The 24,729-nt window shown below is 36.1% G+C and overlaps 2 protein-coding genes across 4 annotated transcripts; one reads left to right on the top strand and one right to left on the bottom strand.

The window, feature by feature from the left end:
• Positions 1 to 286: 286 nt before the first annotated feature.
• LOC148847585 (alpha/beta-Hydrolases superfamily protein) lies at positions 287 to 10,420 on the top strand. 2 transcript variants are annotated; one of them, XM_088948106.1, is made up of 5 exons: positions 287 to 1,022; positions 6,262 to 6,364; positions 7,103 to 7,308; positions 7,411 to 7,716; positions 9,766 to 10,420. In XM_088948106.1, exons 1-4 carry the CDS (start codon positions 316 to 318, stop codon positions 7,703 to 7,705), a joined length of 1,311 nt encoding a protein of 436 aa, XP_088804232.1. In that variant the 5' UTR covers positions 287 to 315; the 3' UTR covers positions 7,706 to 7,716; positions 9,766 to 10,420. The 2 variants fall into 2 exon arrangements, with proteins under 2 accessions (XP_088804232.1, XP_088804231.1); XM_088948105.1 differs by having other exon boundaries at positions 288 to 1,022; positions 7,411 to 7,738.
• Positions 10,421 to 12,594: 2,174 nt separating this feature from the next.
• Positions 12,595 to 14,290, bottom strand: LOC148847586 (uncharacterized). 2 transcript variants are annotated; one of them, XM_088948049.1, is made up of 4 exons: positions 13,916 to 14,290; positions 13,710 to 13,828; positions 13,174 to 13,259; positions 12,595 to 13,077 (listed from the first exon to the last, which is right to left on the bottom strand). In XM_088948049.1, exons 1-4 carry the CDS (start codon positions 13,962 to 13,964, stop codon positions 12,936 to 12,938), a joined length of 396 nt encoding a protein of 131 aa, XP_088804175.1. In that variant the 5' UTR covers positions 13,965 to 14,290; the 3' UTR covers positions 12,595 to 12,935. The 2 variants fall into 2 exon arrangements, with proteins under 2 accessions (XP_088804175.1, XP_088804174.1); XM_088948048.1 differs by having other exon boundaries at positions 13,710 to 13,840; positions 13,916 to 14,022.
• Positions 14,291 to 24,729: the final 10,439 nt, after the last annotated feature.

The raw sequence follows: 24,729 nt of genomic DNA on the forward strand, positions 1-24,729 counted from the left end.
CAAGAATAATACTAGGATGAATAACCTATCGGAAAGTCCTCGTATTGCACCCAACTTTTTAAAATCAATCGGAAAAAAAGAAAAATAGTCCGGCTAGTCAGGTTCGTTATTTCTTTCCGGGAAAGGTTCGAATCGGTTCTACGATAAGCAGACGTTTTTTCACGTTACCCAGCTGTTAAAACATCACAGGTTGAAAAAAAAATGTGCGTGTCGTACTCGTATCGTCTCGGTTAACGACCCGATACGTTCAAAAAATAAAATAATATAAAGAAACTGGTTTTCTATTCACGGCTTCTGTGATTTTTCGTATTCGCTATGGAGGCCTCTGCAAGACTGTTGAATCCTTCCAATTTCAACCGCCAACTTTCTCGTTCCGTTATCATCAGAAAATCTCTGAAATTCCCGCTAAAACATTCTTTGTCGCTTTCAAACCGCTCACAAAACCCTAACATATTTCTCTCTTCAATCCCATTCGTTTCGGGCCGTTGTCACAATGTCGTCGTCAGGAATCGTCTTCATGCCATTTGCTTTCAGTCTAAATCATTCTTCGTTTCTCAATCTTCGATCCCCTTCTGTAATTCGAATTCATTAGGGTTTCTTCTTTCATTGTCTGCATCTCAGATCTTTAACTCTCGGGTTTCGGACAAGCGTTTTGATCGTATCGTCTCTGATCCGAGGGAGAAAATCTTCGAGTGGAGTCGAGCTCCAGTGTGTGTTAATGACGGAGATTTAGGGGCTATGGGGAAAGGAGAACCTGTTTTGACTGTGGTTTTGTTAGGTTGGCTTGGAGCTAAGCGGAAGCACTTGAAGAGGTACGTGGAGTTGTACACGTCGAGGGGGATTCACGCAGTGACGTTCGTTGTGCCGGTGAAGGATGTGCTGCACTTTGATTTGGGAAGGAGAGTCGAGAAACGGATATCGGCGTTGACTGAGGAGCTCGTTTTGTGGGCGTCTGAGCGGGAAGAAGATGGACGCGAGCGGTGCTTGCTCTTCCATACTTTCAGTAATACTGGGTGGCTAGCGTACGTTGATTCGTACTCTTAATCGTTTTTTTTTTTTTTCTTTTAAGTGTTTATCTATTGCTATGGCTGTTTATGCTTATCTTTCTGTTTTTCTCGATTTTATAACAAATTTCTTCTCTGAGATGATATTGAACTCTTGTTAACGATACCTTAAGCTGCGATGGTGGTGGGTCTTCCACCCATTCAAAATCGTGAGTTAACCCAAAAGATCTTTTGACGGAAGTCCTGGCTAGAGGATTTGGAGATGTAATTGACCCCACTATCATTGATTGAAATTGATAAAATACAGCAATTGTGAACTATAAGCTCTGCTTCCTACATGCTTAGATATCACCATGAAGCAAAGAATTATAATTCAAAATACCCAACCGGACCATTCCTAGTTGCATCACTCGGAAAAAGAACATGAACAAAACTTATTTTATGGTTAAAGAAGTTTCCCGACCAGCCTTTGGTACATAGCCCTGTCCTCAAGAAGTTCTCCATTTTCTGCACTTATTTTATGGTTAAGTTCAGGTGTGTCAGCAGGTTTCTCTCCTAACTTTCCAATTTCTTCCAATAAGTCCAGAACATACTTCATTTGAGAGATAAAAATGCCATGCTGAGATCGAGCTACTTCAATTCCTAGGAAATAGTGCAATTCCCCTAGGTCTTTTACTTCAAATTCCTTGTGAAGATGCTGTTTAAGAGTTTCAATTTCACTAATATCACTCCCTGTTATCACAATGTCATCTACATAAATTGCAAGTAGAGTTAGGGAATGACTTGTCTTCTTAAAGAAGATAGTGTGATCTGACTGAGCCTGTATGTATCCGAATTTGTCCAAAGACAGTCTAAACCTATCAAACAAAGCTCTTGGAGATTGTTTCATCCCATATAAGGCCTTTTCAAAAGGCAGACTTTCTTTCCTGCTTTTGTACTATAAAAACCAGGGGGTAACTCCATGTATACTTCCTCTTGCAAGTCTCCATTGAGGAAAGCATTCTTAACATCCAGCTGAAATAGTGGCTATGAGAAGTTCGCAGCAATGGATAATAGAACTCTGATAGTGTTCATTTTTGCAATAGGTGCAAAGGTTTATGTATAGTCTATGTCATAAGTTTGTGTGAATCCCTTTGCAACCAATCTGACCTTATACATCTATACAGTACCATCAACATTATATTTTACAGTAAACACCCATTTGCATCCAACAGGTTTCTTCCCTTCATGCTGGTCAACTAGTTCTCATGCGTTGTTCTTAACAAGAGCATCCATCTATACTTGCATTGCTTCCTTCCATTCAGGTATCAAAAGGGCTTCTTGCACTTTTTTGGGTATAGGAATAGTGACAATAGATGCCAAGTAAGATCTATAGGATTCTAAGAGACAATTATAGGAAAGGAACTTTGAGATGCAATGGGCAATGGATGAGGTGCAATGGCGCTTTCCTTTACGAATTGCAATTGGAAGTTTAAGGTCATCTGACGGTGAGGGCTGAGCATCTGTAATAGTGGGATCAACTGTGGGAGCAGTAGTAGTGTCTGGATCTGAGGCTGTAGAAGATGTTGGAATTGACCTGGATTAATGTTGAGCATGAGAATCAATCTGCCTCCATCACTTTCTGTGATACACTCTCAACTCTCTGCTTTTTTGACAACCCTCACCCTCTTCACATCTCTCCCCTTTCAGTAACTGGGACAGGTAAAGGAACTTTTGGGGCTGAAACCGAAATCCCTTCCTCCCTACTCTCCCCCTGAGGAGAAGCCCTATAATAGTAAGACATATCTTCAAAAAAGGTGGCATCCATGGATACAAAACGCTTCCTTGAAATAGGCTCATAACAACAATATCCCTTTTGATTTTGTGCATACCCAAGGAAAATACATTTAGTAGCTTTGGGATCAAATTTGGAGCGATGAGGTCCAATAAACATCAAACTTTGATGTTTATTGTATCAACCTTTTCTAATAAGGGTTGAATTCTGTATTTCAGTTTAATTTATCTCTAATGAAAGTTATCATTTCTGATAAAAAAAATGAGGTCCAAGGATTTGAACAAAACAAGTGCACCCAAAAGTTTTGAGGGGAATAGTGAATAGGTCCTTATCTGGATACAGAAGACTGAATGGGGTTTGCATGTTTAGAACCCATGAAGGAACCCTGTTGATAAGGTACACGGCTGTACGGATTGCATCCCCCCAGAAGCATATGGGAACATTAGAGTTCAGCATGATGCTTCTGGCTACCTCTAAGATATGCCTGTTTTTTCTCTCAGCAACCCCATTTTGTTGAGGTGTATGAGGATAGGTGCTCTGATGAATGACCCCATGATCAAGGAGATAGGATGCCAAGGGTTTTGCAAAATATTCCTTGGCATTATCAGATCTAAGAGTTTTGATCTTGGTTTCAAACTAGTTTAGAACAATCTGATGGAAAGCTTGGGTTAGAGAAGGGACCTCATTTCGAGAGTGCATAAGGTAGACCCATGAAAAACGGGTATAATCATCAACAAATATTAAGAAATATCTGTACCGCCCCATGGTGGGAGTATGATATGGCCCCCAAACTTCGGTATGCACAATTTCGAAAGGAAGGTTGCTTCTTTTATTACTCAAAGGATAAGGTGATCTACTGTGTTTTGCAAGCTTACAATTTTCACACTTTAAACTAGATATTTCTACTGACTCAAATAAGTTTGGAAAAAGACTCTTCAAAGACCCAAAAGATAAATGACCTAAGCGGTTGTGCCAAAGCATAATCTTACTACAAGACTGAGAGACAAACAATTTCCCCATTTTACTCTGCTCCCCCTGTGAATGTTCAAACAGGTAGACTCCATTCATCTCACAGCCAATTCCAATTACCTTCTTCGCTTCTAGATCCTGAAAAACACACCTATCGAGGAAAAAGGTTACTGAACAGTTTTGATATTTAGTAATACTACTAACTGAAAGTAAGTTAGCACTAAGCTTGGGAACATGCAAAACTGAGGATAGGGTGATGGCATCAGACAATCTGATGCCTCCCTTGCCAGAAATTGGCACAAGGGAGCCATCAGTAATAAAAGCTTTGTCTCTCCCAGAGGATAAACAATAGGTGCTAAACAAAGTAGATAAGCTGGTCATATGGTCTAAAGCACCTGAATCTATTACCTAGAAAGGTCTAGTATTACCTAGGATAGAAGCATGACATGCAGTAGCTCTTGTACCTGTATGAGCAAGGGCTGAAGTAGGATGAGCAGGAGTAGTAGCTGAAGACTAAGATGTAAATCCAGAAATACTAGCTTCTTTCTTTAGCTGTGTTAGTGTGCTAAGGCATCCAAGGATGTGGTCCTTGTGCTAGAAGAGGATGTACTGTCAGTAGTAGCTACATTAGTACTCCCCTTGTTTCTAAGTCTAGCTGGCATTAGGTGAGGATGCAACTTCTAACAGGTGTCCTTAGTGTGTTTGGGCTTCTTGTAGTGATCACAAAAAATATATCTTTTGTCTACCTTCTTAACTTCCCTTTCCTTTTACCCTCCAGCCTTGAATTTTATTGCTGCCAAGGCTGCTTCTGTGGGATAGCATTACCCTCCTCCTACTCTCTTCACTGTGGACTAATGAGTAGGCCTGAGATAGTCACATTCTCCCTAGTGAGAAGTTGTTGTCTTGTAATATCAAAATCTGAGTTTAGACCAGCTAAGAACTCAAAAATCCTATTTGTTTCAATCAATTTTCTGTATGTTGCGACATCCTTTTGGCTTTCCCATTCAATAGTTTCCAAGTGATCAATTTCATGCCAAAGGGATTTCAGAGTAGTAAAATATACTGAGACTAGCTTCTCTCCTTGCTTGAGGTTTTTCACCTCACACCTCAACTCATAAGCTCTAGCAACATTAAGGGGTTGGGAATAGGTCTCCTTCATGTTGTTCCAAATCTCCTTGGCTGTTTTTGCCCAGAGATAGTTTCGGCTGATGTAGCGCTGTATAGAGTTGCATAGCCAGGTAATTGCCAAGTAGTTCTCTTGAACCCATTTTGGATGAGATATATCCTCCTTGGCTGGTTCTTTTGTTTCTCCGGTCAGATACCCTAATTTCCCTATGCACCAATGGCCATCATTGCCAATTGGGCCCATTCCAAGTAATTTGTTCCATCAAACCTAATAGTGGTAATCTGGGACGTATTTTCAATCATGTTACCAGTCCCAAAAACTTCCTCTTGAGTTTTTTACCTCACTTCCAACCTTTTCCATACTAAGTAGATCACAAAGCTCCAAGATGAAAAAGACTTTCTACCAGAAAAACTCTGATCACCACCTTCAATCTTGATAAAAATCCAATCTTGATTCCTCTAACCTTCTCTGATTCTTCCTGATTACCAAAAATCACTCTCCAATCTTCGGACAGCTGCTAAAGATCTCTGGTAACCTCCAAGAATCAGGCAAAGATAGCTCCTTTCTAATCTTCCAGCCCTAGATAATTCTCATGTGGTCGGCTGGGTTAGACTTCACATGAGAAGCCCTAGATCAGGCTTTGATACTAACTTGAATAAAACAAAATGCTGCTGTGTAATTTAAGAAGAGAAACACAGGTTTGAAGAGAAGAAGAGAGAGAGAAAGGAAGGAGAAGAGAGATAGAAAGAAGGGGTCTGGTTGTGTTAATTCTGCCGCCCCATAAACTTCATTATATAGTTTTGGTTCCTTACAAGAATAGGAGATAAAAGATAAAATTCTAGTCCTAATAAAACAAAACAAAACATGGATAAGACCAGCCGGCCCAACTTAAGAAGAATTAAAATAACTAGGTGGAATCTCACACACTAGAGCCTAAGCGTGGGTATGGAACCCCACCCTCATGGCTTACTAACTATTTCTACAATAACATAAGTACGTTCCTATCAGGTGTGAAGAATATTGTTCCATTCTCTTCAAAAGGTAATATCTCCATTTGTGATTTGAATTTCAAAAAAAAAAAAAAAAAACAAAGCGATTTGCCTTGCAGTTCTGCTTTCAGGAAGCTATTCACTTTTATCCTATTTACTGCCTTCTTTTTTTCTTCTTGATAATTCTGTTAGTGGTTCTTACTTGCATTTCTTGGTGTCTTTCTTTCCCTCTTTCTAAAGGTGCAATATATTTTTTTCTCTTTTTTGACAGTAAATTTAATTGTTTAGTTGATTCCTGTTTTTTATTTTTTTTGGTAAAAAATAGGAGAGTAGATTCCTGGTTATTTCATATGTATATAATTGCTTTATTTAAGAGCAATCTTTTTGTTGTATCTGCAGCTATGGTGCCATAATCAACAACTTGCAATGCAGAGCTGACACTCTTCAGAGGATCAAAGGATGCATCATTGATTCTGGAGGGGACCCAGAAATAAACCCTCAGGTTTTATAATTTTTCTTTCTGGAACATTGTCTTGTTAGGTTGGAACTTACTAATCTTTATTTTTCTCTTTTCTGTTCTTTGCTTCCCTTTATAAGTAGCAAAACTTTCTTTCTTGAATCTTTACAAAAATTTCCATGCAAAAATTAGCGTGCCTTTCTATTTTTATAAATACTTAAACTTCCTCCCAGATGTCTAATTGTTCTGATATTTGACCAAGAGTCTTTTCCCCTTAGGATCCTACAATGTCAATGGAATTATTAGTAACCTCTGGATGTTAATTGTTGCTTCTGAAACTTGATGCTGACCTTTGAGACTATTTATCTTAACATTCACTTTGCCAAGGATGCCTTTTATGTTGCTTTTTCAATAATGTTGTTTCTTGTCCCTGCATCTTCATGATTGTTTCTGACAATATTAATCAGCTATGAGTAATATTAAATTGTGATTTACTAAATCAAAAGTGAGATACACTAAAGACTAATTAACTCATTTTTGCACTATGATATCCAAAGAATACAAGATCAAAATTATGTGCAGCAATCTGAGAAGGGAAATATTATTCTGAATTCAAGACCATTCAACTTGAATACGCTCTCTATACATTTGTTCTGAAGTTGCTGATTAAATCCTGGAATTTGATGACATGTTTAGTACTCCATTATGCTGACTTTCCTACTCTTATCAGAAGTGCGATGCAGTTGGATACATTTTTGATGCATTCTCTCTGATTCTTGATAGGTCTGGGCAGCAGGATTTTCAGCTGCAATTCTGAAGAAACGCAGCTCTTCAACATACTATTCGGAGGAGGCTGTAGAAGGAAATGGATCAGAGAATGATAAGATCACATCAAAGATGCAAGCAGAGGCACCACTGATTGAGGCTGCACTTCTGACCATCTTGAACAAGTTCTTCTCTGTTATCCTCAAGATTCCTGATGTGAATCAGTATGTAATATGTTTAATTTTAAAGTCTATGCAGGAGATGACCAAATTGTCCAAAATATTAATATGACTAATTTCTGTGGTTGATTCTATGCTGTGTCACAGGAGGTTAAACAGGATCATCAATGTCCTTTTGAACAACCAGCCTTCTTGTCCTCAGCTATATCTGTATAGCACAGCTGACAAAGTCATTCCATTTGAGTCAGTAGAGTTATTTATTGAATACCAGAAAGGGATGGGGAGAAACATATTGGCATATAACTTTCACACATCACCGCATGTAGACCATTATAGGACTTTCCCTCACATATATGCCGAAGAGCTTCAAAAATTCTTGAAGGAATGTATCAACAATGCGAGCCAGACATCAAAGCTCATGCCATCATCTGAACCTGTTTGATGAACTGCCAGGTGATCCCTTTAACTGCTAGAGGTAAATTCTAATTCCCTTTTATCTACATTCCATTACTTGGTACAATGATTGTTTTTGCAATGATGCATAGTTTCAAGTCTATTGTGCATGTATACAAGCATTTCAGATAAGAATGTGATCTGAATTGCATTTCAGATAAGAGTGTGTCTTTCTTTGCAATCGTGCATTGTTTGACATGGGTTTGCCCCCTTATTTGGATGTTTTTGTTTTGAATTTCTATTTGGTAGATGTTACAGTAGAGTTGAAGCTGGGGATCTATCACAGCCACCAACCATCACTCTTGTACTTGGGCCTTCATGTTCATCTTAGAAAATGAGATATCCTATCTCCACCAAGTTTGTCTAGTTGGAATATGTTCTTTATTATTTGAAATATTTCTATGCTATTGTAGAGCCTACGTTCGAGAGGGTCATATAGCTAGCCTGATCCTTCAAACCAATACAATAATGCCAGATTTTATCCTTGGTCTTTTAATGGTCCAGATAGCATGGAATTTATTTCAAATAATCTCTAAACAACTTATTTGAACTAGACTGTGAGATGCATTTGTACATGCTCATTATAACATAAGAAGATTCATTGTTCAAATCATTATGAATATTATGTTCTTCTCCTTTATGGGAAGTCTAAGGAACATGAATTGGATCTTTTAATCACTGGCTTAGTTTCAGATGGGACTAAAAAGACAATAAAAGGTGGGGTGTGGTGCTAAACAAATTCTAGTCTGATATCATAAGAGTGCCCTTCAACATGAGGGATCCTTTGCCCTCATTAAATCTATATTGTATATAGTAAAGGACATATTTTAATAATCTGCCAGCAAAAGAAAAACCTATATTAATAGTCAACCTCCAAATTTCGAGATTATTACTCATTTCTTTCACATGGATAAATTGAATACTCTTTTTTAACCTAAAGCTGGCTCTGTATCTACTTGGTCTGCTATCCACTTATTTTGGGTAGTAAGGAGTTTATTAATGAAATCACTATGGTTACGTATTAAAAAGATCTTAATATTTTGTGAACTTGAGTAGTTCCAGTACCACATTATTCAAGGGTTTTTGGCATCCATATTAACCTACCACCTCCACAAGTGATCCTGGGTTTGGTAATTTATGGTATACTATTTTGTCTCTGATACGTGACACTTTTTAATAGGGAATGGTAATTCAACCTGGGATACGACTTTGTGTGTATGCTTCAGTTTATCCAATGTGATGCAATGCAACTTAAATTTGATTAAGCTGAGCAAGGTTTAGCTGAATGCTTTAGCTGTTCAGCGAGATGTGGAACCAATGATAAGGTTCCACGCCAGTATTTAGATACATGGGGCCCGCATCTTTACAGTGGGGTCCATGAATTTATTACTGGTGTGGAACCTCATCATTGGTTCTACAGCCCGCTGAACAGCTAAAGCATTCAGCTAATCCGAATTCGATTAAGCCTGTCTACAACCAATTTATTTCCAAACATCATCATTGACAAATCACCTGCCTGTGTTTAGATTATTTTTCTTTTTATTCTTTTGAGCATTCTATGTCCTATGTGTTTTTGGTGTTAACTATTTTTCTCAGTTTCTTTCTCGTATGTTGAATAGCTACTCCATTCTTCTTGTTTGTTCTCTTGCAATGGCAAAGCTGGAATATCTTTTCCACAAAATGGCATCCCTATCTCTTTTGGTTGCATTTGTTTCCAGTATAAATTTTGTTTGCACCAGGTAAAGTATTAAAGAAGTAAAATGAAGGCAAATAAAATCTTTGTTCACTTTGATTCAGATTACACTTCGACTTGTTTGTCTGGAAGGAAGTAAAATGTGAAATAATGACCCCCCACCCTATATGGGAGGGAATGAAGGGGAATAAAATTCTGCATCACCATTTGGGATGCAAAATTCACACCGCATGGAGATGCAAAGGATGTGATTTCAGTGTAAATTTTATTGCTGTAAAGGTTTTGTGATGCAAAATTTGCACCTGGTATGGGAGTAATCAGAAATTCTGAAAGGAGGATCTTGGCTTTGTTTTCAGGGCCGATTGGTACCAGAAAGTCTTTGAAGGACGAACTGCTGGCATTGCTACAAGGTCTCAAGTTAACTAAACAGTTGGGATTCACACCCTTTGGACTTTCAAACATGTGATTAGGGAAGTGGAAAGATTGTAATGGATGTAGAGGCTGAAGTCAAGTGGGTCAGGAGTGCAAATGGGCTAGCTGATTCCCTTGCCAAACAAGGGGCTTTGGGGCAGTAACTATTCTGGGTGGTTATGTAACTTGGGACTGAAAATTGTACTAATTTGGGGTTAAAAGTTGGGAATGACACTCCCATCACCAAGTTATACTAATTTTCTGTGGTTTAACCTTAATAATAAATAAAATATATTTCTTGCTTATCCAAAAAAAAAAAAAAAACACCTGGTCCACTTTTACTCTCAAAAATAACACAGCCTTTGTCGGGCCTAAACACATGGCTTGACTGAGAGCCAAGACATGATGAATGCCAATGATGGTTAAGCATCTAGAAGCCATAACAAGGCTTTCATTTTAACTCTTTGATACTGACTCCTTGTTTGTATGATGTCTTATACAAAAGAAATAATCTTCTACATTCCCACTATACAGCTTCTCAATGTACATGGGCTGATGTAATTTTTTGAATATCCTAAAAAAAAGAAAAATACTGTCAAACTTGTATTTGTAGCAACAATTTTCTTTTTTAATTTGATAGTAGAATTAGTTGACCACACAAATGTATCCATGTTTAGAGTTTAGGCTTGGTTTGGAAAGAGTACAAATACAAATATCTACAGTATCAATATATACAAAATAATATAAATTATAAGGTTTTACACTCTACATATTTGTACTTTCCAAACTGAGCATTAGAGATTAGCTGCCTGTGTTTAGTTTCTCTAAATCACCCAAAAGTATTTTCAATTCACTTAAATATTTCAGCCGCTCCCTTCTCTTGATGGCCAGTGTTAATAGTTTTCAATCATTGTAGAGACGTGGGGAAAGCATAAATACACACCGAAATCCAATCATATTTTAGAATGTTTTTCCTAATAGTATAAATACAAAAATGTATAATATAAATACATATAAAATAATATAAAATACAAGGTCTTGCACTCTACATATTTGTATTTGTATTCCTTGAGTCCTAAACTCAGTTTGAAAGGAATAAAAATACAAATGTGTAAAATGCAAAATTTTATATTTTATATATATTTTTACTGTATATATTTGTATTTATACTCCTTCCAAACTTTGACTAAATATTGATGTAAATGACTTTTTCTGAACAATCTTTATTTATAGACCAAACTCGGAATGTTAAACTTTGAAACGGTATTATGCTAGAAATAATGGATGGGTCGTAGTCCACTTACCAAGAGGGACTGGTGACATATGCGGTTATTTTATTGTTCGGACTTTGCAGCATACAGAGAAAAGAACAACGATACTAATAATAATAATAATTGGGGATGTCAATATATGCGGTTATTTTATTGGTCGGACTTTGCAGCATGCAGAGAAAAGAACAACAATACTACTAATAATAATAATAATTGGGGGTGTTCATTATATGATTCAGACCGATAAATTGCATTGAATCAAAGTAAAATTGGTGGTTTAGTCTGGTCTGGCCTTAAAAATTGTTTGATTTGGTTTGAGAATTTTTAAGATTATAATTTTTTTTGGTCTGTTCCGATTTTCTAAAATTCAGAAACCAAACTAAACTATAAACTGGATTAATAATAATATATTTATTAATTATATAATATATATATATATAATATGTATTTATATATATATTTATTTAACATTTTATATATTGTTTTGTTTCAATTTTTAACTTGTAATTTGATGCCCAAGTAACTGTTTATGTTTGAGAAATTGTAAATGTAACTTATATAATAATAATAGGTGGCACTTATTAACATTTCAATTTGATATTTGGATTATATTTGTTATTTGGAGTTTGGATCCCTGCAAGCAAAAATTCCACATACATAGCATCTAAACACTGGGAAAATCTCTGGTACATGTGTGTTAAATTCATGGGAAGATGTTCCCAATGTATGGATGGATTCCCATGTTTGCGTATGCAGAGTTTTTGCTTATAGGGTATTCTGACGCTGTTATTTGGGCTTTCTAATGAGATTAAGCTCAAGAGAATGGCCTACACCACATTAGAAATTAGACCAAACCGTAATAATTTGGTCTGATTTGGTTTGATGTGAAACCTCCGAACCAGACTGTGAACATCCCTAATATTAATGACTTAGTGAAACTTGGTTTGCCCAAGATCTTGGATTGTCACAAGTCATGACCTGTTCCCCAGCATTATATGAGCAGCAAGCTGGAGTTCCACGAGCTGCACTCAGAACTTTTACTCACCAAACATGGGCACCTGAAGTAGTTGAACAACTTCTTCAGTTGGCATGATTAAGTAGAGTATTTATTTATTTATTTGTAAAAGATTAAGTAGAGTTGATGAAGTAGTTGGCAATTGCTTTACTTGATCGACCCTCTGTCAGAACCTTTGTGTTTCTATTTGGACATGGTCATGTGACCTCTTAAAACAAGTGAGAAATGTAAAAGGGCATGGGTATGGGGTTTTGTAATTCTGAAAATGCCCTTAGCAGTTCTCATATCATATGCACATTCCACTTCTCCAAACCAAGATATAATTTAGATTTAGGAGGGTATTGTTTCCCAAAAGGTTGATATGTGAACCACTAGGAGTATTTTCAAAATAAAAACCCTAGAAAGATTGATCAGATAAGTTTTAGTAAATAGGAGAAATGACTCTTGTAAAAACCTTTCAGTGAGGGCAACCACTTGACATCTTTTGCTTGGGATAAAACCATAACTTTTCCTTTGTTTTTTTTTGGTATTTTAGTTTATGGGGCTACACAACTGGGGGTAGCTCATCCCCCAAAATCATAACCCCCAACCCTGATACAATGGGATTAACTCCCAAAACGATAACTATAATTCATATAGAAATGCAACAATCCCATTTACATTATAATTACATTGCTTATTGTAAAAACCCCAACAAAACCATACTCTGTACACAAACACATTCCATAGCACCCTGGTTGCCTTTTTTTCTTTTCTAAAGCCTTGATTGTTAAAAGCTGCAACTCTTGTTGAAGGCATCAGCCAGCTCTTACTAGTAGTTGTACTTTGTTCATGTGATTATTCCATGATGAAAATCTGGTTTTGATAAGCGAAAGCCTGTAAGATGGTATTGAGATTTATACTTGTGGGCACGGCCTTCTGTATCTATTACAGGAGGTTCATTCAGAAATGCTGAACCGCACCTAGTCCACCTGAGCAAGTAAATAAAGGATGTAAATAAGGGAAACAAATTGAAGTAATTAAAATCATGGATCTTTGGTTGTATCACTAAATACAAATTGACTCACCAATCCATTTTCTTCATTAGCGTCTCTAGATCTGTTTCAGAGCTTGATCTCTGAAGCACGCCTCCTGAATCCATATTTGCCATCTCCTGTAATAATCCATATAGAGAGCAATGAGAACTTTCTGAATCAAATCTTGGTTACATACTGAGCAGTTGGGATACGTTTGGTTTGATAGATAGATAAGAGAGAAACAGAAAGTTGAGGGGAAGTTCTTAAGGAAATTCATGAAAATCCTTCAGAGCTTTCCCTCAACTTTCTGTGTCTTATTTTCTATCAAACCAAACACATACCTAATGTCCATATTCATAGAAGTTTATTCCAAATGAAGGAAGGATGGATGAAAAATTCGACGAGTCATGGTTATCAAGAGCTTGACTTAGTTGAACAGAGTCAACGGATGAATAAGATGTGTTGATCATAGAAAATAAGAATCAGTTTTGCTTTCCAATCCGTTTCCTTCCATGTATAAAATAAGAATTTGAAAAGCTGAAGTTTTAGAATTACAGAAATTCTATAGACACTAGTACTTACTATACCTGATTCTGATCTTGCAAACCCGAGATGGCCTTGAGGTGTTCTTTCTCCGTCTTCTTCTTTGATTTCCAGTAAGCTTCAATTTCTTCTTTAGTGAAGGATCTGCTTCTTGCAATTTTTTCTGTAAGACCCACTAGTCAGAAACCACTAAAAATCAAATCGGGAACTTGTAAACATCAGAGAGATCAAGTGAGGTTAGAGGAATTACCATCTCTATCATCTACAAGTGAATCCCATCCTGGCATTAAAGAACCCATTTTGGAGCAACTTGATAACTGAGTATCTTGAATCAGAAATGATACAACTATATGAGCCTTCCTATGGTCTCTTGATATTTATATATATATATGTAGGTCAGAGTTTCACTGTTGGAAAGCTCAGCTATTGCTTGTTCTTATCTCCAAACAATCCAGAAAGTGACAGAGAAGATAATCAGCTAGTGTTGTTTGCTTTTACAGCTGTATTTATTTTCATAGATTCATGAAACAAGTCCTAACAGGTAACAACTACCAATTGATGAATGGGCGATTGGGTTTGGGTTTCCATTTGTCAAGGTGGCAAAAACAGAATGAGATAAAACCTTGGATAATTGGAAGTTTTGTTTATATATATATATATATATATATATATATATATATATATATATATATATATATATATATATATAATTTTATGAGCTGCCACGCTGGCTCTTCTGTCTATTACACGTGTCTATTACCTGTCCAGTTGCACTTAAATCTGGCGTGTGTGAAGATATACACGAATGTTTGGATGCAAGGATAGGACACCCAAGTCAATTACAGCGTGTCAAGGCACCATCCTTATGGAAGGAAAAGGTAGCTTTGACAAAGCCATCAAGGGTTTGTGGGTCCCACTAAACAAATCTGCTAAATGTTGACCACTTGATCAGAGCATCCAGACTGGTGCTGTTTTCAATCGATGAATCTGGTTCTTTATATGTTTATGTTTATTGTGGGGTTCTACTTGTACATCTACACTCCACCCATCTGAATACATGGTGGTGGGTAGGGCCCATTACTGATACATGTTAACATTTATCAAGTATACTACTCTCTTCTTCCGCCCATGGATGTAGGGCCGACTTATAGCCCATAGTTTTCTTTTGGTAAAATACTAAAATACTTAGCCCATAGTTTTCTCTTTATTTATTCAGATAATGACACGTTGCCTCCTTGTTTTCCTCTTTGATGGATGAATGGACATTTGAAAGATACCACCAAAGCAATTTTAGAATAATGTTAACACAAACATCCAACGGTCTGTCTATTGAGAAGAATGTTGCTAAATTCCAATCCTACGGCCTCTAGGGTGTGTTCTCATGTAATAAAGTCTCCTGATTAATACTGTGTAAAATAAAGTAATTCCCATAGATATATTTCTAAAGTGTCGCCTTCAAATGTCCGGTGAAGTGAAAAGTAGGAAATAGTTAGCATAGTACACAAGGAAAGGCCCCTATCTTATCCTTGTTTCTGTTTTTGCTTTTTATTTAGAAACCACCATAGTAGTTCAAATGATTTTGATGGAATTGGCGGGGTCTCCATTAACGTTGGTGGTGTCTGGTGTGCAAATGTCTCCATTAACATTGCGGTTTGGATGTTTGTATTGAAGAAGCATGAAACAATTCTCATGCCGCTAAGAGTTGAGTTCCTATGGCTGTAGCAAAAAAACCGAGGGGTGTTTATGAAAAACCGAAAATCGAATCGGTTTATATAAATTATTGTTGTAAATTCTTAGCTAGTACTGTTGATTATAATGTTTTTTTTTTTATATAAATTATTAAAGTGTTCATATCTTTTATATTTATACCTTAATTCATAATTATTTCAACCTTTGATTTGTTTATGTATATGTAGGATTTAAAGCATAGAGCGATATGTATCCGTATCCAAATTTATCAGTACAATAATATATTATACTTATATTTTATACCTTGGATAGAAGGGGCTGTAAAAATTAAAAAAAATATATATTATATTCATGGCCTTCTATAATTGGATTGTAGGGAGACCCTTGTACTTAGGCCTGTAAGTGGATCAGATTCGTCCAATCTGAATCCGATCCAATTATTGAAAATTTATATTTAAATCCAGTTGGATTTGAAGACTTTAGATTTGATGTTAATACTAATGATGGGTAATTTAGTCCGATTTATCAACACCCGGACACGTGGAAGCGATCTGCTGACTAGATGACAATTAAGTGCTTCTTGCCACCTCACCAGGTCAGGTCAATTCAAGTACCTCAGGCATCTCAATCAAGACCGAGGTTCAAGCAGCTTATAATGGCACGACCTGCCGAGGTGACACGTAACTAACTTCTAGAAGTTAGCCAACTGTCTCCAACTTCTTTGACATCACGTTGTACATTTACATGCCTTTTCTTTATTCCGCTCGAATCGGACAGACAAGATAAGCATTATCAGTTCACATGAAATCCATCTCTGGGTGCGGAACAAATTCCTAGTAGCATAGGCTAGGGATCTCAAAGGTATTTCATAAAACCTATAGCAGCTCACCTATATAAGGACACCAACCGCAACATCATAAGTTATACACAATTATTTGCTCATTATCCTTCTAACATACAAAATTTTAGCTTGTACACAAATTATAACTTAAGCTAAACATCTGAACACCCACAACAAATAAACCACCTCCAGTCCGCTGAGCCTTCTACTAACGTCCGTACTACCTTCCGACTATCAACATTCAAATCGTACACCATCAAATACTAAAGGACTTGGATTAGATTCGGATTTTAATCGAATTGTATATGTAGCAAAATCCAAATCCCATCTCATTACATAAACGTCTTTTCAGGCATCATTTGACAGACCTATTTATACTTGAATTAGATAACATATGCAAATTGTATAATCAATTATGTTATAAACACAAAATTCAACCAAGACATTAGCAGAATGATTAGAATCTAAATAATCACATTTTAATAGACATGATGTATTGGAGTGCTTTTGGGGTACTTGTACAATGACCATGTTTCTGCCCTGTAGATTGTAGAATTGCTCGTTTTTTAATCAACTATTAGAATCCCATCAGAAATTCCAACCATATCTTTTGATGCTAACCAAACAGCCCCATGGCTAAGGGATTTCAAATACATAAACTTTTGATCAAGACTTAATCCTGCCTTAGGAATTCAGTGTCCTCAAAGGCTCTGGAACCATCTCAATTGATGAGAAAACAATTTTCTATTTCTATTTTATAAGGTAAACACAAGAATATGCAAAGAATTTAATGTTAAATGTGACCCGTAGATACATCAGCAAACCCCTACCGAATCCGACCCATTAACATCCCTACTGAAAACCAGAATCAAAGATGTAATACCCACTATTGTATAGCATGAATCCTGGATTATATCCCAACAGATTGCAACACATTACACAGATGGATCATGGACGTGTGGGTGTGTTCGTCACTGTTACTGAATTTACATGGTGATTACATCATGGTTCTGGTAGAAACATGAATCAACAGATAGTAACAGGGGGTCCAATAGATTATAGATCCAAAAGAAGAACAACTGATTTCAGATGTTCCATTCCGTCCTTCACATGATCTGCTGCTGTAGAGGCTATTAAATCTGCTATGCCTTTGTTTTAGCCTCGTGCTAAAACCGTGAAAACACTATTTTCAAGGTAGTGGAGTCACACTTTATTGTGACATCATCCAATTCAAAGTCAGGCCAGTTAAGGATGAGCAAATGGGTTGGTTCAATACTAAGGGTTAAAGACTTGAACATCTCTTGATATTTTTCCTAAATATTGAAAACTCTCCTCTCTTTTTAAAATGGATTAGCACCTCCCTAATAGATATGCTAGCGGTGCATCTCACTAAAGGGATCTGAAAAAGACAAATATACCTGATGAGGGGTAATTTGGTCCTTCGAATAACATCACGACAGATGGCATCCAAGTGATGCCTCGACACTGAGTAAGTAAATCACCTCGGCAGGTTGGTCAATAGCACCTCGACCTGGCCGACCTAAAGGACCTCTATATAAGGAGCAACCAATCGAGCTAAGAAGGGTATAAGTGGCAACCTGCAAGACGTGCTTGTCGACCTATTACATAGATCCGTTACCCGCATCACCCGCATCAGAATCAACCGGACAAATTTCAGCTCTTTGCACAGATTACGTAACCGACAGAGATACTCTCTCCCAACTTAGCGGAAACGACTCTTTAGGAACCTAAGACCCCTTATAAGAGGTCTCTAATCCCTCACACCTATATAAAGGCACCATTCTCCTGAGAGAAGGTACATGCGATTAAGCTCTCACACTCTTTGAACTTCCAAGCATTCCAATTCTCCAAGAACTCTTTGTCGACTTAAGCATTGGAATGCCCTTCCTGGGTAAAAACAACATGGGCACTCTAATATTGCTCTTTTGCAAAACTATTCAGTTCAACTAAACTTAGCTCGGCCAAGCCTAGCTCAACTTCCGACAAGGAAAACTTCCAACTCGGTGTCCGAGTCACCTGCCAAGTGAGAGTCGTCATATCACACACAATCAATACCCTTATTCTTTGTCTTCTATTTGCACCCACTATGCTTTTGGTTTTATGCAAAAACTCCATTGCTTTTGATTTCATATTAAATCAGGGATAAAGTGGGTGAGGAAGCGACAACAATTTGTTGAGCAAGCGAGTGAGGGAGTGTTGGAAGGGTTAGGATCCATCATACAGATATCTGAACCATGCTAAATGATTGAGCAAATTTTCAAAATTTTCCTAATCCTTCTGGGAATCGAATTCCCTGTGTTTTGAAAAACTGCATTTTTTAGGACCAGTCTTGCATTGTACCAGACTATATTTGAAACCAAACAAAGAAGGAGATGTGTACCCAATACAAATGCCATAAGCGCAAATCCTAAGGTGGAAGTTCATGCCCAAATTAGTCCTAAAACCAGCCTCCACTGAAAATGGCACAATATATAGGTGAAGTTGATTCAACAACACTGTTTTCAACAAAATTGCAACCCAACCGCTTGGGTCGAATTGGGGAAGGTGAGCCTAATATCCCCTGAATTTTTCTTGCAAAAATTAGAGGAAAAACTTATCTATATCAGTCCTAGTTAGCTAACGTTGAACTGAAAAAAAAAAAAAAAAAAAAAAAAAAAAACTAAGAGACAAAAGGGTGTAGAGAGAACCAGAAACTGCAAAAAAAAAAAATTGTCTTGGACTGGTCCGCCCCTCCTTTTTATAATCTCTTGTGGAGTTATCTCCTAATCTAATTAGGAGATAATATAGATCTAAACCAGATCTGAACTCTAATTAGAGATATACCTTATTTTCTTATAAGATTAGTTGCTCCATACCCAAATTCGCCCCATATCAAATGACATCTTAAATTGTCATGTGACAACTTAATTAGTCATATTAATTATAAACCTTAGGCCCATCATCTATAAGGCTCACGATCAAAGGATGTTGCATGGTCAACTTAAGCCTGATTTGTATGATGTGGGACTCCACAATGACTTCACATAAGCCCACATGGGATTGACCCTGCCTTTATGAAAAGGCTTGACTGAATTCATTGCTAAATGCAGTGAACCCCTGAGCACATCACTATGGTGTCAATATAGGTCCAACATTTACACTTAAATGATTCTTGAATTCAGCCATTCTACGAAGATTCAAGGATAATGGACTTAAGTAAGATAAAGCCCACTAGGTAATCAACCATGTAATAGTCTCTTACACTTAACCTCTCAGCCCATAATGATCAAACACTGCCTGAAAGGGAATGATCCATCCCCTGGTTACAAGGTGTAGTGTCACACTCTCTACTCGGATGGATTCCAAGAATTAAAACATTTTGCAAACATTTTCCAATCATAGTTAAAATACATTGCTGACAATTTAGGCTTCTATCAGAGAGAGTGTAAACCCTATCATTCATTTTGTCCGACAAAGGGGTTGATCCTATCACTATGATCACCCACTCAAGTGAATTTTTAGACTGTCCCAACTAGTTCAGGTTTTGACCCTTGATGGATCCCACTGACTGGCATATCAAAGATAATTCAATCCAACACCTAGTGTAATATTATAATCAAGTCTAGGGGCTATGTGTAACTTTTCAGTTTTGCCCATCAATCTTCAAAGTCCAGAGTATAACTGAAAAATAGTTTGGGTTCAGTGTTTCATCCAAACACACACTGCATGTGCTTTGGGTCTTACCCTAGCAGTTGAGACAAATTGCCCTAACTTTTTTGGCAGCACATTAGTGTTAGCCTTGACAGGACAAACTCCTCAAGTCTATCCAGTGGCTGAGAACATTCTAAACTAGCACGAATCTCATAAGTGTCCAATTTAAAAGGTAATTTCACAGAAATATACCACTGTGAAAATGAAACTATAATGTACTTTTTTTCATTTACAATAAATGTATCTATACATCAATTTGATTGGAGCTAAAGGCATATACTATTTAACAGGGAGGAAAGAAGAGTGTTAAAAAAGATAGGGCCAATAAATATCAAAAACCCAAATTTCCAAATGATACAATGATGACAATGACGGAAAATAAAAACAATGCCATGAATTGAGAAAGAAGATAAAAAAGGATTTTTGGCATGCTATCTCCTCTTCTCCTTGAGCTCTAGACATAAAGGCCAGACTTGTTTCTGATTCATCTTCTTTTCTACTTGTTATTTGTAGAGTGTTTACATAACACTAAATCACTATTTCTTTCCATTGTCGACACCAATGATTTTTTTTTTCCTTCTCCCTCCATTTCCCCACCCAATTACCTTCATTTCTGGAACATATTGTTCTTTTTCGTAATAATTTATTTCATAGATTATACAGATGAGCTCCATTTGGTTGACCTCCTTTCATGGCCATCACTATTTATTTTTTTTTTTCCAAACGACTTGTCTTCTATCTTCCTCTTATAAAAAGAAGTTATTTAAGAAACGAATCCAATGACAACAAAATCTTACACTAGAATTAGTATTAGCTAACTTCTAAATTTTATTTTATTTTTTTATCTCCTTGAACTTGATCGGTTTTATGATGATACCAGATCTCTTCACCATTTTGACAGTAAAGTGTACTAACTGATGTTGTCGGGTTGAACTCCGGTCCAATAGGTAACTTGTCTTTCTCAATTTCGTCAACACCTGCAAAGGCATGGTGTGTAAGGTGTGCCCATAGCTTGGCTTTGCTCCGAAAGAAAGAAACTCGTCTACTATGTCTGAGTATTGAACATGATGAAAAAGAGCTACGTCTATGTCAGAAAAATTACAAGTCGAAGGGGCCGAAAGAACTAGGAACAGGTTAGCTGAAAACGAAAATGACTCGATTGAAACTTGGAAGTAATAAAAAATAATTTAAGTATTCATAATTTAACAATAGATAATGGCATTGATGAAACGGAATTCATGTAATTAATCCTGCATAGTTATAATTGAGACAAAGCTTGGATGATGATCGTTACATATTAAGTTTATTATATATATATATATAATATAAAAAATATATTTTTTATAGCTTTAAATATAATTATATAAAATTTATATATTAAAATCAATAAATATTATAATATAATTAGATTCGGATTTTAACCGAATTGTATATAGAGCAAAATCCAATTCCTATCATTTGACAGTATCATTTGACAGACCTATTAATACTTGAATTAGATTCCATATGAAAATTGTATAATCAATTATATTATAAACACAAAATTCAACCAAGACATTAGCAGAATGATTGGAATCTCAATAATCACATTTTAATAGACATAATGTATTGGAGTGCTTTTGGGGTATTTATACAATGACCATGTTTCTGCCCTGTAGATTGTAGAATTTCTCGTTTTTTAATCAACTATTAGAATCCCATCAGAAATTCCAACCATATCTTTTGATGCTAACCAAACAGTCCCATGGCTAAGGCTGAGTTTGGAAGGAGTACAAATACAAATATGTAGAATGCATAACCTTATATTTTAATTTAATACTTAAATGCTTATAATAATAATAATAATAAATGGCTAACCACATAATACAAAGGAGTCAAACGGTAATTTAACTTATTGGGTAAATTGCTAAAACTTCCCCTCAAGTTTCTGATCATTGATGAAACCTGCCCCTCAAGTTTGATAACTGCAATCACCTCTCCTAGATTTTTCAAAATATTCATACTGTTACTTTCAAACAAAATGTTTATTTTTCAATTTTTTTTCTTCATATCAATCGCTATCCTAAATCCTTCCAATATCTTTTATGAAATTGATTTATTTTTTAAATTTGCCCTTCACATCAATGGCCCAAAGGTAAAGCTATGACTTTAAACTCTTTTTTTTTGTTGATGTACATAAAGTTTGTATTGTTTTTCTATAAAACCAACCTCAATTGTAATTGCATGTATATATTGGACATTTTGTGCCTTGTTAGATGATTCTAACAAAGGGAGTCTACTTGCAACTGTCAGACAACTTTGAGGGAAGTGATTGAAATCACCAAACTTTAGGGGAGGATTTAGCATTTCACCCTAGCATATTTTGGACACACGCTAATTGGCTGAGGTGATAAACATACGTGGTGTTTGCAATGGCAAGCTCGAAAGACCAAAAATCAATATTTTTTCTGTTTAGTAACCAAAAATTGGAAAGATAAAGTGATGAACAGACATGTGCACGGAAAGACTCGAAAAGACCGGAAACACCAAATTTCAAGAAGATTAAAATAAAGCTTTTTGGTCTTTCTGCATGATAGATAATCTCTAAACGTATTTTTAAAAGTTCGATAAACTGAGCCATTTACCAAACAGCTTTTGTCTTATAAGACCACAAAAGCTCAATATGTATTTTGGCCATTTAAACTGCTGAAAGATCTTTCTAAAAAGACTTGCCAAATGACACCAAAATTTAGGTCTTGAACTTGGATGTAATTTCATTTTTTCTTATGTATAATAAATTATTTTTGCTAACAAAAGAAAAAAAAAACCCGGATATCCTACAAGTAAAATTTCTGCACACATAGCATCCAGCCGTAGATGTTCCCAATGTATGGCTGGGTTTCCTTGCCTACAGAGTGTGTACAGAATTTTTGCATGCAAGGGAATCCTATCGCAAAGAAAAAAAGGTCATCGATTGAACTCAGTTTCTAATAAAAGTAAAATTAAATAGTCTACAATTTTGTTTTGAAAAAAGAAACTGGAAAATTTGAGGGGATTGGGAAACAAAAAGGGGAGGCAGGAGAGAGAACAAGCTAAAATGGACCAAGACCACTCCATCTTTTATATAGATAATATATTTTTTATTAGCAAAACGAGTGTGGCCATTGATTGGCATAAGGTTATTTCTAGGGTCAGGTTCATCAGATATGCATAAAGCTGTCACCGGTCGGGTCTGGTCTTTCGACAGTATCTGACCTAATTAGATCTGAAAACTCTTTGCAGCCCTATGGTTATCCATTAGCTGCTGATGACAGGGGACTTATGATTCGACGACTTAACCACAGCCCTACCTTTTTGCATGGGATATTTTTTGCATTTAGATGGGCCTGGGCCTTGGTTTTGAACATTGGTTTGGATTGGAATTAGGCAAGATAGGGGTGGTAACGAGCGGAGATTTTTAAGAGCTGTTTGAACTCGGTTTGTGAAAAGTTTGGTTTATCTAGGTTTCAATCGACTTTGAGTCTAATTTGTTAGTTTGATTATTAAACGAATCGAGCTTGAGCCTATTAGAGTTCTGCTCGTGAGGTTTATGAGCTGCTTGAATATATATATATATATATATATAAAATTATACAAAATAATATATATAATAAAAATATTATAATTATTAATTATAATAATTCTTAATTTTTTAAATATCAAATAAAAAATATTTTTATATATAATTTTATTTTTATAAAATATTTTTTCTCAAAATTGAGCTCGAGCCGAGCTGAGTCGAGTTCGAACTTATGAATTTTTTACTCGAGCTCGAGTTCGAGCCTTGTAGAATAATCTCAAGCTGAATTCGAGCCTCGTACTATTCGGCTCGGCACGGCTCAAATCCACCCCTAGGCATGAAGATGCTTGATTCTGGTCTAAACCAATTCAAACCCAATTTCATATGAATTGGGATCTGTTCCTCACAGAATGTATTTTACACCACCAACCTCACAGCCCAATCCCACTATGTATAAGAACATTTCCCCATGAATAATAATATAAAGTATAAAAGATGTTCCCAATACACAGCCGAGTGGAGCTGTGAGTTTGGTTTGAGGTGCCCTTGTGAGGAACAGATTTGGACTTATTTCCTACATCCAATCATTTTATACATAAATTAACATCAAACATTAGGCAATTAATTGTACGCTCATTAACGGCTGAGTTTACATCAAAGCAAATTTCAGTTGCATTGCAAACAAATTGACCATCATGGAAAGTTTTTAGAGAAAATTCCCGATTAGTATCCTATACTTTGGGCTTAATGTCGTTTTAGTCCCCGAACTTTAAAATATAACAATTCAGTATCCAAACTTTTTAAACGTGTCAATTCAGTACTTACCATTAACCAACAGTTAACCAACTGTTAAGTGGCATTTGAAAAAGACACAAATGCCCTTCAAGTGTCATCTAATTTTCTTTATGAACCATTGAAACATTGACAAATTTTTTGAATCCCAAATCCCTGTTTCTATTCAAGAAAGTATGGGTCACACCTAGTACTCCAACTTTCTTGAATAAAAGAGGCAAGGATTTAGAACTGTTAATTTTTTGTCAACGTTTGGATAAAGAAAATTAGACAACACACCAAGAGCATATATTTTTTTTCAAATGGATTGACACATTTTGAAAATTCAGATACTAAATTATTACATTTTAAAATTCGAGGACCAAAGTAGCAATAGGCTCAAAGTACATAGTACTTTATTTTATAGAGTGCAAAACTTTGTATTTTGCATTATTTTACATGTATTTACACTATATATATATATTTATTTATTTATTTATTTATATTTGTACTC

Source organism: Nelumbo lutea, chromosome 6, assembly GCF_056320005.1.
Source record: "Nelumbo lutea isolate HS-2025 chromosome 6, American lotus-T2T, whole genome shotgun sequence".
Lineage (NCBI taxonomy): Eukaryota > Viridiplantae > Streptophyta > Magnoliopsida > Proteales > Nelumbonaceae > Nelumbo > Nelumbo lutea.